The sequence below is a fragment of the Dipodomys ordii genome, unplaced genomic scaffold (assembly GCF_000151885.1).
Source record: "Dipodomys ordii isolate 6190 unplaced genomic scaffold, Dord_2.0 Scaffold31, whole genome shotgun sequence".
Taxonomy (NCBI): domain Eukaryota; kingdom Metazoa; phylum Chordata; class Mammalia; order Rodentia; family Heteromyidae; genus Dipodomys; species Dipodomys ordii.
Genome location: NW_012267247.1, coordinates 6,116,249 through 6,129,375, shown reverse-complemented (window position 1 = coordinate 6,129,375; position 13,127 = coordinate 6,116,249). Strand labels below are relative to the sequence as shown.

Below are 13,127 nucleotides of genomic sequence, written 5' to 3'. Positions count from 1 at the left end.
CAATTACATGGGCAGGATAATGCGTACATTTCTTACCAAGCATTGCAGCCTCCTCCTTTGTTTACCCTTCACATCCCTTCCCAGCCTCCCCCCTGCTTAGTGGCTTTTAATGATAGTACAAATCCCATCATGAGTCCAGTTGACAACTGGCTGGAGTACCAGCCACAGTCTTCCCTGAGCCCCAGTTACATGCATTTGCCAGAGAGGCATGGTTTTGCTTATATTTGGCTAGGGCCCCCTCCCCGCCATTATCTATCGGTTCTGTGTCCTCAAAACATTTAAGTGTCCCTTTCACGTTTATCTATAAAGCCCCTACCATCAGTTACATTTCACACCTTCAAGAACACACCAATTAAGCCGGCCATGGTGGTCCTCACCTGTAGTCCCAGCTACTTGAGTAAGGTTGAGAGAGGAGGATGCTTGAGCCTACTAGGCTCTAAACCAGCTCTGGCAACCTAACAAGGTCCCATCTCAGCTGGGCACCAGTGGCTCACGCCTGTAATCCTAAATGACTCCGGAGGCTGAGATATGAGGATTGAGGTTCAAAGCCAGCCGGTGCAAGAGACAATCTCCAATTCACCGCCAAAGAAAGCCAGAAGTGGAGCTGTGGCTCAAGTGGTAGAGCTCCAGCTTTGAGCAAACAAACAAACAAACAAACAAAAAACTCAGGGACAGAGCCCAAGCCCTGAGTTCAAGCCCCAGGACTGGCACCAAAAAAAAAAAAAGAAAAAGAAAAAGAAAAATCCTATCTCAGAAAAAAAAGGAAAGGATAAAAAAGAAAAGCAAACAGAAAAACAAGCATCCCAATTACTGAGTGGGAAGGCACAAGCCCCCTGCCGGTTTCCCTGCGCATTGCAGCAAGAGAGTGCGCTCCAGCTCCTCGCCTGCCTGTCAAGAATGCCAAAAGTGCACGCGAGCATGCGCAGGGCTTTCCTGGGAAATGTAGTTGGACGTTTGAATTAGAACTACACATCCCAGTGTGCACCGCGCCTCACGCTTTCAGGTAAATCCGAATCTTGTCTTGGCGGTCCTGCAGGAGTCTGATCCTCTGCTTCCGGGAAGCTTCTGGCGGAACACGGCAGTTCTTAGCTGGGGGTGCGGATGCCGAATCTGGCTTTCGTAGCTTCCCCGACGTGGCGAATCTGCCGTTGCCTCACACAGTGTCCGGCCTCTCGGGCAAGCTTGTGGAATCTGCTGCGGGAAGAAAGAAACAAGGTTTCCTGGGCCCTGTGCTGTCATGGCGGCGGCCAGCCCGAGCGCGGGGGGCTCGGCGCCTGAGGCTGCGGGTTCCCCCGAAGCCCCGCTGCAATACAGCCTTCTCCTGCAGCACCTGGTCGGGGACAAACGTCAGCCCCGGCTTCTAGAGCCGGGCAGCCTGGGCGGGATCCCCAGCCCGGTCAAGAGCGAGGAGCAGAAGATGATCGAGAGGGCGATGGAAAGCTGCGCCTTCAAGGCGGCGCTGGCCTGTGTGGGAGGTGAGGCGAGGCTGGGGGGCCCGGAGCCCGGCCGTGGGTTCCCCGCAGGAAGACCCCCCCCCCGGCCTGGGTGCGGGCGAGGAACCGGGGTCACGCCTCTCCTGACCCCAGGCTCGCTTTGGTCCTTGGCGTTTGGGTCTCAGTAGCCGAGAGAGAGAGAAAGAGAGGGAGGGGAGGGGAAGGGGGAGGGAGAGCCTGGCAGAAGAGTGCTGCAGATGTGGATCCATAGATGCAAAGGTCCTTAAGGCAGGGACTAGCGATTTGAAAACTAGAAGAAGGGCCCCGGAGTGACTATCTGACAGAAGTGGTGGTTTTGGTGGTGGTTACGGGTGGCTTTTTAAGAAAGAAGTAACTTTTTTAAAATATACTTTTATTGTGAAAATACTGTACAGAGGGGTTACAATTACATGGGTAAGATAATGAGTACATTTCTTATCAAGCATTGTAGCCTCCTGCTTTGTTTCCCCTTCCCATCCCTTCCCATCCTCCTCCCCCCACCAAAGTTGTAAAGTTCATTTTTCGACATAACGACTTGTACATCTCATTGTTGCAATGGGTCCTCCTGTATCCCTGTTTTAACTATCTGTTTTTTCCCTTCCCCTCCACATATACCAACATCATATATAGTGAAAGCAGGGTTGTACCATGGGGGAGGGACATACAAGGCAACAAAGACATAATCTTATAAATATAGAAAGATCTCTCTCTCTTTTTTTTGTCAGTCGTGGGGCTTGAGCTCTAGGCCTGGGAAGTGTCCCTGAACAATTCAGCTCAAGGCTCATGCTCTACCAAGAAGTAACTTTTTGAGGATTTGAGAAAGGATTTGAGGATTTGAGAAAGATGAGTTTAAATTTCATTGAGAATCAAGGACACTTAAGAAATGAATATAGGCCTGGTATAGATGACTGGTGCCTGTAGTCTAGAGACAGGAGGATTACAGTTTGAGGCCAGCCTGGGCAAAAAGTTAGCCATACCTCATCTCAACAAACCAGCTACTCAGGAGGCAAAAGGTAGGAGGATCGTGGTCCAAGACCAGTCTGGGCAGAGAGCATGAGATTCTCTTTGAAAAAAAAAAAAAACTAAGAAGCAAAAAAGGGGTGGAAGCATGGCGCAAATGGCAGAACACTGGCCTATTTAAACAAGACAAGCCTTGGCTACTTCACCTCTCCTCCTCCCCCCAAGAAAAGAAAGAATATAGTAGGAAGTGCAAATATAGACAAAAGAAGTGAGATAGTTTGGAGCTGGAGTTACTGGAAAGAAAAAGCCAGAAGTGGAGACGTTTGAGAGGACAGATGTCCATGACTTTACTCATGACCTTGAAGTGATGAGAAAACATCTATTATGGCAAAGTTCAGTTGCTCATCAAGGTCCCATGTAGACAGCTTAGCAGTGCAGGATTTCCCATATGGTAGATGTGTGACCTTGGAGGGATATTACTTAATCTCTCTGAGATTCAGTTTCTTTATCTATAGGAAGGAGGGGGTGGTGGAATCTACCTCATAGGGTTATTGTGAAGAATAAAGGAGGCAATGGCTGAGTGTCTCTGAGTATCCAGCCAGCACATTCATCACAGATGGCTGTGATGAACGTCACCATGGTCAAGGGAGCAGGTTACAAAGTTGATAGCTGAACTCTGAGGGCGGTGGTTGGTTTCATCTGAAAGTGAGTTGAGAAGACAGAATGACAAGGAGAGTTAGGAAGTGAAAGGAGGAAGAAGTCCTAGAGGAGACCAAGAGGACACACAGAGCATTGTGTGGGGTGGAGGCCAGATAGGCGAGATGGAGTGGCCGAGACCCAAGATGTTACCTTCAACTGTGCTCCCCATGCATAATCCAGAAACCTACCCTCTGTTTGCTTGTAGGATTTGTCTTGGGAGGTGCATTTGGGGTGTTTACTGCCGGCATTGATACCAACGTAGGCTTTGACCCAAAGGATCCTTACCGTACACCAACTGCAAGAGAAGTTCTCAAGGACATGGGGCAGAGAGGAATGTCCTACGCCAAAAATTTTGCCATTGTGGGTGCCATGTTTTCCTGCACTGAGTGTTTGGTGGAGTCCGTAAGTGTCTGTTTCCCAAGGAATCTTTATCTGCTGTTGTCACACAACATTTAAAGAGAAATGCTCTTAATATTCTTCCTGGAGTATAGATAAGTAATATCAGGTACTGTCCAGACTCGCCAGGGTCCTGCTACTATGATGTTTGCATCCGGTAGCCACCAGTATTATGACCTAAATAGACCTTTTTACTGTATAGCTTGGAAAAAAAAAAAAAAAAGATGCAGTCCTGTCAGGCACTGGTAGCCCATGCCTATTAATCCTAGCTATCAGGAGGCTGAACTCTGAGGCTCAAGGTTCAAAGCCAGCCAGGGCTGGAAAGTCCATGAGACTTCTATCTCCAATTAACTACCAAAAAGCTGGGAATAGTGCTCCAAGTGGTAGAGCACTTGTTGAGTTTAAAAGCTCAAGACAGCATCTAGGGCCTGAGTTTAAGCCTCAGGCCTTGCACAAAAAAACAAAAGAACAAACAAGCCAAAAAAGATAGTTCATACTGTTTCTCCATAAAATAGCCCTTCAAGTAAACTTTGTGTGTGTTTATGATATGGGCTTGCTTTACTTATTTTTTGTGCGAGGTTTGAAACTCAGAGCTTTGTGTGTGCTAGGCAAGACCACTGAGATAAAGCCTCAGGCTAGTTAATGAAGAACCTGTGTGGTGGTGTATTCCACTTAAATCCCAGCTCTTGAGAGGCCGAGGCAGGAGACTTTGGAGTTCAAGGACAGCCTATGTTTCCTAGTGAGATGTCTCAAGCAACCAAACAAGTCATCTCCAGCAAGACTTCCTGGAGAATTTGGGAAGAAATTCAGATGGCTTCTCAATAGGTGATATATTTGGTTTTGGCACTCTAGGGCCACCTGCAGGCAGCATCTATGAATACCTTCAGATTTTAGGAACTATACTTTTGGAAAGATGAGGCTTCCTTTGGATAGGGACACAGCCAGGTAGAGGCTTGTCTGTTTCTCTGGCTCTGAACTTAGCCTCTCTACCCACAGTACCGGGGCAAGTCTGATTGGAAGAACAGTGTCATCAGTGGCTGCATCACCGGGGGAGCTATTGGTTTCAGAGGTTAGTGTTGTTCTCCAGTGCATTTCCTTTGTGTCCTGAAAAATGTGCTGACGTGGACATTGCTAGTGTAGAAGCTTGCTAGTGTGTACATCAGGATTTCTTGTTTTGGGCACTACTGCTGGATTTGCAGGGCATCGGCCCTACGCATTGTGGGGTCTTTAGTCAGATGCTAACAGCACCAGTTGAAAGTGTCTCCCAGTTGTCCAGAGTTCCCTGAGGGGCAAATTTATCACCCACCTACAAGCCCCTGATTTAGCTCTAAGAAAATAGAACTGTCCTTTACTGAGTATATGGGACAGCTTCCTCACAATGAGGACACTAGAGTGTATTGGTGAATTAGCATTTTGTGTGTATGTGTGTGTGAGTTGGTACTGGAGCTTGAACTCCTGGCCTTTTGCTCTCACTTGGCTTTTTCTCTTAAAGCTTGCACTCTGTTACTTAAAGTGCAGCTCCACTTCTGTGGCAGCCACTCAGCCCTGAGCAGCCCATTTGTCCATATGCAAGGCTGGACTCCCAGGTCTAGGCAGCATTTTTCTTAATTTTACATGGTTTTCAATTTTTTGTTTGTTTTGCAGTGCTCTGGATAGAAGCCTAGGCCTTACAAATGCTAACTATGTACTCTACCACTAAACTACACTCCAAGACCCACCTGTCAGTTTTAATTTTGTATATTCATTTTAAAAAGCAATGTCTTTTATAGTTGGAGATTCTGCTCATTAAAAAATTTAGTACAGGTGCCAGGGTGCTGGTGGCTCATACATATAATCCTAGCTACTCAGGAGGCTGAGATCTGAGGATCATGATTCAAAGCCACCCTGGGCAGAAAAGTCCTTGAGACTCTTATCTTCAATTAACCACCAAAACAGTGGAAGTGGAGCTGTAGGTCAAAGTAGTAGAGCACTAGCCTTGAGCTAAAGAGCTCAGGGACAGTGCCCAAGCCCTGAGATCAAGCCCTACAATTGACCCCCTCCCCCCCAAAAAAAAATTCAGTACAGGTGTTCTAAAAATGTTAGATTATCCATTGTAAACAACCAAGAAACCAATTTCAGGATTTTCCTTGTTGGAATGCTTATCAGGAGGCCTCAGGGTCTTGACTGGCCTAGATGCAGTCTATCTACCCTCCGTAGGTAACACCTACCGAGCGAAATTTCACTGGTTTCCTGCGAGTGGATGGTTTGCTGTCATTAAAGCCTGCTTTTGCTCCTACATAGCCATGTGTAATTTATAGAGTGACTTCTCCTTTGGTCTTCCTGCTGCTCTGCTTTGTCAGGGCCTCCGAGAAGCTCAGCTCCCTCCAGGACTGCTTTGATCACTTTCCCAGGAATTTATTCCATAAACAGTTCGGGTAAAGGCCATATGCTTTCATTTGATTCCAAGGGCTGTTTCTCTTAACCAGTTTCCTGCCTGTGAGGGGCTATTTCCATAAGACTAGCAATAGTAATTCTTTGGAATGAGAAAACTTAGGCAGATGTATAGTTAGATGAAGCACACTGGCTTGGATCCCATTCACTGCTTCATTGAAGTCTTACAGCTATCTTAGATGGCATTCCTGTAATGACTGCACATGCTCTGAGCTGGGTCCTTTGCATCTGTGGGTGTACACTTGTGCATGCAGCCTGAGTTTGCATCTGTCATCGTGGGTCAAGTAACGTTACTTGTGTTTGCTTTACAGCTGGTGTAAAGGCTGGGGCCATTGGCTGTGGAGGTTTTGCTGCTTTCTCTGCTGCAATTGATTATTACCTACGGTGAGAGGAGTGGTCTAGGGGAAGGATGCTGCTGGCCAGGATGGAACTGTTCTTTGAAGAACAGTTTCTATACTGCTTGGTATTACTTCAGGAGCAATGGATCTGAATTGTTGGTTTTTCCTTCATATGGCTAATGGTGTGAGAGAGCCACCAGGCTGTTCTCTGCCTCCAGCCTGTAGTGTGGCCACTCTGCCGCTCCTGGACTCCAGCCAGGAGCTGGGCCATGTCAGATTGACTCCTTCAAGCCTGTCAGGAGGTAGTTGGTTGACTGTATGAATTATGTTCCACCCACGCTCAGTCCTGACCACATCTAACTCACTAAGTTGTTTGATGCAGTGGGTACAGAAGTGGCAGCGTTTACCAAGACCCAGGAAGCACTTCTGCCTTGGAACTCTATGCAAAGATCCATCTTGTACACTAGGGCAGGGAAAAGTACATTTATGCCATCCAGCCAATGATGTCATTTTCTTTAGTGTTTTGCCATCCTTGTTAAAAAATATATATATATCTATATATATTTATATCATAGTTTGAAAGGCTGATTTATTTGTATGTAAATTCCACAGCCCCTTCCCCCCTCCCCCAGATGGTGCCCCATGAGTAACAATTCAGTGGGAAAGGGATAACCTCGAGAAGTCTGGCATTGTAACACCCACAAACTCATCACACAGGGCAGTCATTCCCCAAAATGCCCGGCCTGGCTGTTGTGTAGCTGTGTAATTTTGCTGCCTTGCCCTGCCCAGAGCTTGCTGTATCATGGTCGGGCTCAGGCTCAGGCCCAGGCCCAGGCCATGGCCCAGTTCAAGGATCTGTGTGAAGGTCCTGTTCTGGCCTGGCCATAGCTGTTAGCAAGATGAGCTGTTAGTAAGGAGCCATTCCCACTACCCTTGTTGTCCAGTCTTTTTTTTTTAAACCTCATAGTCTTAAGCTGTTGACAACAGCTTATTCTAATTGTGCATCATGGTAAGTATAGCTTTTTGTGATTGGCTGCTTTTTTCAGGTGTATTTGTGGAGATGAAGTTGACGACACAGTTTGCCTCTTGCAGGCTAGGCTGGTAGGGTGGTGAATGCTATATAAGGCTGTGTCCAGCCCGTGATCCTGTTACACAGTGCCTCCTCTGCCTTTGCTTTGTTTTGTTTGCTTTCTTCTTCATCTTCCCTGCCTCCTAGCTTACTCACCCTAAGCCAGCACTAGACTGGGCTTCCGCATGCAGGCGTCCCAGTGTGTGTATTTGTGAGTGACAATGTCAAACCTGGCTGGTGACAGTGTTCACTGTTTCCTAGGAAACATGAGCTAGTGCACAGGGCTCCCAGCCTTCTGGCAAGTTCTTGTTCTGCATTGTGGGGGAAAAACTCAGGGCACTGCACCCTGGCTTCCTCCTGTCATGCACTCTGTACGATGTCTATCCCACTCTCACAAGTCTGAGACTTCATTATCATCAGGCCAAAGTGTCGTCCAGAGCTTTGAGAACAAATTACCTCCTGCATTGTCCTGAAACACTTGATCCTTGAACCCATTTGAAGTGAGGTACCTGTGGAAGTGATGCTTGGGCTAGCTTTACCAGCTTTTATGCACAGGAGGCCTAACACCACAAATGCTGCCCTGGCAACTGTATTGGCAAAGATGAGCCTGGAGGCTGTCAGTAACCCATCACTTCCACAAGCTAAGCCTTGTCCACACGGACTGTTGAATCAAGAGAGGAGATGAAAAGCTTCCTGTTTTGGACGGCTGAGGAGCCAATATGAGCTCATAAACCAAACAGCAATTTGCAGAGACATCTGTTCTCCATCTCAAGAGTAAACACTGCAGAAGCTCAGGTTGGTGGGGGCCTAACCCCATGGGCTTTCCCTAAGGAGGGTGGGCACTCTAGGAGATGCAAGTCTCTAACAAGTTGGTTAGAGCAAAAGGCTGCCCCAAAGATGGTGCTCCAGGACACACTGACGGTGAGCTCTGTGAAGAGATGTGTGCTTCACGAACCACAACACAGTGACAACAGCAGCCAGGCTGGCAGCAGGCCGGCGCCGGTGTGAAGAGCAAGGAGGTTTGGCCCACTGCCTCCAAACTGCTGCAGGCCAAAGGGAAGGCTCAGGGACAGAAAGGTAAACAGGTTCCTAGAAACACATCTGGATGCAGCTGGAAGAGTTAAATATTTAGATTAGTGCTGGGCCTTCCCTGTGCTAGTAAGAACACAAACATCCATACCGCAGGGCTGAGTTTTGTGCAAATGTTGGGACTTTGCATTTTTTTTTATTAACATTTTCCTCTCACGTGGTTTACATCAATTTATAATCTACATAAGTTGAAACAGAACAGAGACAAAAAAAATATATCCTTACCAACTTATTAAAGTCAAATATTAATGAAGGGTCCCGTCCTACCTCCATCAACAAAAACTGGTAACCCTCAGCCACTGCTCGGCGAGGAACGCATGCCTGGGATTCCTGGAGCCTGTCTCCTGTTGGCACACCCTGCTATGCAGGAGTGATTAGGGGTTCTAGGCTGCAAGGTCTCTGTCTCAGGAGAACCCACAGGGTTATTTCCTCAGTGCAGCTCAGTCCAGCTCTGGCACGCAGTCCTCCCCATACAGGGTGGAACTGTAAAGATGAGCCTTTTGCATTTCTCAGCCCTTCCAGCCTTCCACCTTTTACACTGACTAAGCAAGTTGGGGCTGCAGCAGCCACCCAGTTGGGGCTGTAACTAGCTCACCTTGGGCCTCTAATCTGTTATCTTTGATCCTTTGGAAGCAAGAACCTATAACCACACATCAGCACCCATCCCTAAGCAGACATTGGAGGAATTATCAGCTGCTGGGGTCTTAATGCTCAAATGGCATTCTTCTTTACCTCTTGCCCCAGAGAGCAGGGCTCCTTGCTAAACTGCTAATGGGCAGTTGAGTGGTTGGCATTTCTTTCCTCTATATGTATGTGGACTGTTCTGCCAAAGGCAGTAGAAAGGACCCTACCTCACTCAGCAAGCACCGCAGCTTTGGGGCCAGCAAACTCTTCTTCAGACTTTGTCCTGAGCATACACAATGGGAACTGTTCCCCTCAATCCTGGGGGCCAAGAATCAGCTCTGCATCACACAAGAGCCTGAGAGCTTTGGGAATAAATCTGCTTTCCAGTACTGAGCAATGGCTGTCAAAGTTGGGATGGTACCCGCTAATCCCCTACTTCCAGTCCTGAGAGGCATGCCTAATTCCTCATCCTCCCCCCGCTTCTGGAATTCCCCAGCCTTTACTCTCAAGGCTGCCTACAGAAATGGGGGCGAGACAGGAGCAGCACTGCCGGCTGGTAGCTGCTAGTGGTTGGGTTGTGCCTGCCTTTCCCAGGCCCGCAGCACACGTGGTGGTGAGGGCTGCCTGTGGCAGTGCTTGGCTGTGGAGAGTGTGTGAAGTCTAAGGCAAAAGTACCACGAGGTATGTGTGGTGCCAGACAGCCTCCAGGATGGAGCCTGCTCCAGTCTGGACACCTGCTTCAGCCACAGAAGTTGCCTTCCAGGAAGGCTTCTCCAAGTCCTTCCTTCTCAGAGCAGCTTCCCCTTGCCGCCTGCTGCTGGTGCTGCTCAGCACTGGCCCCCTGTGCTGTCCTAGTCCTTAGCAGCCTGGTTCTCCACATCCCCATAACCCACATCCCCACATGCTTTCCTAACCCTCTGTTCTCTTGGTAGCAGGCCACTTGTGGGCCTTTACAATGAAAGGAAATAGAACACAGGGGAAAAGGAACTGAAAAGTCAGTAGTAGAAGAAACAGTCAAAGTGCCTCACTGGTAGGCAGGAGACAGAACCAACCCCAGAAATGGCGACTCTCAGATGGAAAGTTCCAGAAATCAGCTCTCCAGCTCTGCTGAGGCTTAGTGTGTCTGTCTCCTTGTCCAACATTTGCACAGGTAGCAAGGCAAAGCAGGTGTGCCTCCATGGGTGGAAGGCAGGGAGAGGCTGAGGGTAGTGTGCAGTGGCATCAAATGGCTGCCACCGCTACCCAGGGCTTCCACAGAACTTTCTAGGTGATGAAGCGAAACCCGAGGCCGCACATGCATGTGGCAGGCTGGGAAGAAGAAGATGGAGGACACTGGGGGGGGGGGCTGAGATCTGGGAGCAGGGAGGGCCAAGAGAGAAGCTGGCAGCAGTTACAGAGCGCAAAGTAAAAGCCCTTGGACTGGACTCGGGAAGAAAGAAAGGGAAAATGAAAGAACAGAGCAGGCTGCCCGTATGCCCACACCAGGTCGGTCACGACCTTTTCTGCATGACAAATATACATAAAACAATTCCTGAACAGCACGGAGCATCAGACACAACTAGAGGCACAGAGGGCAGGAGCTGGGGTGTGGCGATGAGGCTGGGGGCTGGTCAGCTGGCTTTGTACAGGTGGCACAAAGGATGCACATAATTCCAGTTCTTGGAAGTCAGCTTCCCTTGGAGTCTGGAGTTCTGGGCTGGGGAGTTTCTGTTGCAGTCTTTCAAGTCTATTGGGCCTGGGCTGCAGGGGCTGGCTCTGGCCACCCCAACAGCTGCCCTGCCTCGGCTACACATCTGTGGAAAAGTACAGTGTATTCCGCTTCAGTTCTGCGAAGGAAATGGGGGGATGCTGCAGGTAGTAGAGGAGGACCTGGACCTGTAGGGAGAGAGGGGAGACTGAGGTTGGAGTCCTTGCCCTCCTTCCATCTAACCTGCTGAGCAGAAATGATCTCTGAATCAGGGCCAAGTCTATGCTGTCCTCTGCCACTGTCCCCTGCTGGCTCTAGCCACCTCCCTTTCCTTGGAAGCCTAGGTGATTGTCCATTTACAACACTAGAGGGCGCTGCAGGGCAGAGGGCGGAGAGAAGCCTGGAGCCACTTCTGCATGTAAGATAAAAGCTTCCAACCTGGACCTGATGTTGGCTTTGGTTTGACGGTTTCCCTGAATCTTGCAGGAATTGCAAAGAAGCTTCCTGACTCCAGAAGCAGCTCCAGAGCTTTGATGCATGAGGACAAGGCCTTCAGAATCTTCTGTGCCTCTGGCTGGCTTACCTGCTTTCCTCCTCCCACTTTCCCTTCCTTCCTGTATTAGGAGTTGAGCTCAGGGCCTTGTACTTGCTGCTGCACAAGTGCTCTACCACTTGAGCCACACCCCCAGTCCTTCTGATTTCATGTAGGGTCTCTAGCTTTTTGTGGCCTCAGACCATGATCCTACTTCCACCTCCTGAGTAATTGGGATTACAGGTGTAAGCAACCATTCCTAGTGTGTATATGAGTCTTGCTCTCTGCCATCTGAGCTTTCTGAGACTGAGGCACTCCTGGTACCTGGAATATTCTCTGGCTCCTTGCTTAGACTCATACTTTTGGCCTGGTGAAGGGAAGGACATTCTATATCCCTGAGCCTAGTGGCAGTCTATAGATGACTAACCCAGCTGACAGGAGGAGAGAGGTGTGAGCGCTCTGCCATTCTCTCTACCCCTCCACTGGCCATAGTCCTGAGCAGTGCTGGTGGTACCTGTGCCATGACATCATGAGACCAGATGTCTGCAGCCGATGTGAGATGTGCTTTGCTCTCCACTTCTGAGGGTCTCAGCAGCGTGGGACCAAACACAGTGGCCAGGTTGTGAAGTGACATTTTGTTGATGGGCTCCTTCTCGGCAACCCTGATCGGGAAGTAGGGAGAAGAAAGAAGTCTCCAGAAGTTACTCCTTAGCAGCCACTTGGATCACCCAGGACCCAGGGTGACTCAGGGCAGCTGTAGGATTCCCAGGATCCCTTGCAGCTAGAGACCTGCTAATGGCAAAGACACTAAGCCAAGGGATTTAGGCCTCAGTTGTGTCCCAGTGTGCCATCCTCCCAGCCTCCAGGTCACCTGTTGAACTGATGATAAACTGCCAGGACCAGAAGGAGCCGCACCCAGCAACTACAATGCCCTTGCCGTAAGAGACTGCATGGCTGTTCTAAGAACACTATCTGCAACAATTCATACTGGTCAGTTTCATCATCCCATGGAGGAGATGAAGAACCAAAGTAAGGGGAGGTTAAATGTCTAAATCTGAACCTGGTCAGTCTGCCTAAGAACCTATGCTTTTAACCACTCTGCCCTTCACCTAGCATCCAACAGCCCAGCTGTGGGAGTGGCCAGAGGGACAGACTGTGACAGGGCAGGCAGGGGCAAGGCAGAGAGGACCTGGGGTCCGGCAGCAATTGCTAACTAGACCCATGGTTCCGCCTGCTGTGCTAACCCCAGTCAGGCTTGGGGGCTGTCCTCCCCAGGCTCCACAGGGTGGGCTCATGGGACCACAGCTGTTGGCCTCCCTTTGGATTTTCCATGTTTCTCTTGCATAATAGACCAGATGCTCTGTCAACACTTCCCTTGAGTGACAGCAGGAGCTGCCATCTGTGGCTGGTGTCCAGCCCTAGTATTACCATGAAGCTCTGAGCCTCCCTCCCAGCTCAGGAGCTGAGATACACCCGCCTTGGGGACATCATCCCCGCCCTCCAGGCAGGAGCCAGGGATGTGCCTGCCGACTGCTTTGGAAACAGGCAAACAATACGATGTCAGCAGGCAGCTGTGCAGTGGGCCAGTCCCTCACCACACACACACACACACACACACACACACACACACACGGGCCAGTCCCTCACCACACCACACACACACACACAGAGCCAAGTAGGCCAGTCCCTCACACCCCCCCCCCACAGCCAAGTGGGCCAGTCCCTCACCACATACACACACACACATACACACACACACACACACACACACACACACACGGGCCAGTCCCTCACCACATATAGACACATACACACACACACATGGGCCAGT

At 49.5% G+C, this 13,127-nt stretch overlaps 2 protein-coding genes across 6 annotated transcripts in view; one reads left to right on the top strand and one right to left on the bottom strand.

Moving 5' to 3' along the window:
- The first annotated feature begins 1,082 nt into the window (after nt 1-1,082).
- Timm22 (translocase of inner mitochondrial membrane 22 homolog (yeast)) lies at nt 1,083-6,862 on the top strand. Its single transcript, XM_013016384.1, has 4 exons — nt 1,083-1,475; nt 3,337-3,533; nt 4,524-4,596; nt 6,269-6,862. Exons 1-4 carry the CDS (start codon nt 1,238-1,240, stop codon nt 6,343-6,345), a joined length of 585 nt encoding a protein of 194 aa, XP_012871838.1. The 5' UTR covers nt 1,083-1,237; the 3' UTR covers nt 6,346-6,862.
- Nucleotides 6,863-9,027: 2,165 nt separating this feature from the next.
- The window catches only part of Abr (active BCR-related), a 218,730-nt gene continuing 214,630 nt past the window's right edge, over nt 9,028-13,127 (bottom strand). For all 5 annotated transcript variants that reach the window (XM_013016535.1, XM_013016536.1, XM_013016537.1 and 2 more), the window contains 2 exons: nt 11,811-11,958; nt 9,028-10,952 (listed from right to left, as the gene is read on the bottom strand). In XM_013016535.1, coding sequence (XP_012871989.1) covers nt 10,863-10,952; nt 11,811-11,958 — 238 coding nt within the window. In that variant the 3' untranslated portion in view covers nt 9,028-10,862. The remainder of the gene's footprint in view (nt 10,953-11,810; nt 11,959-13,127) is intronic.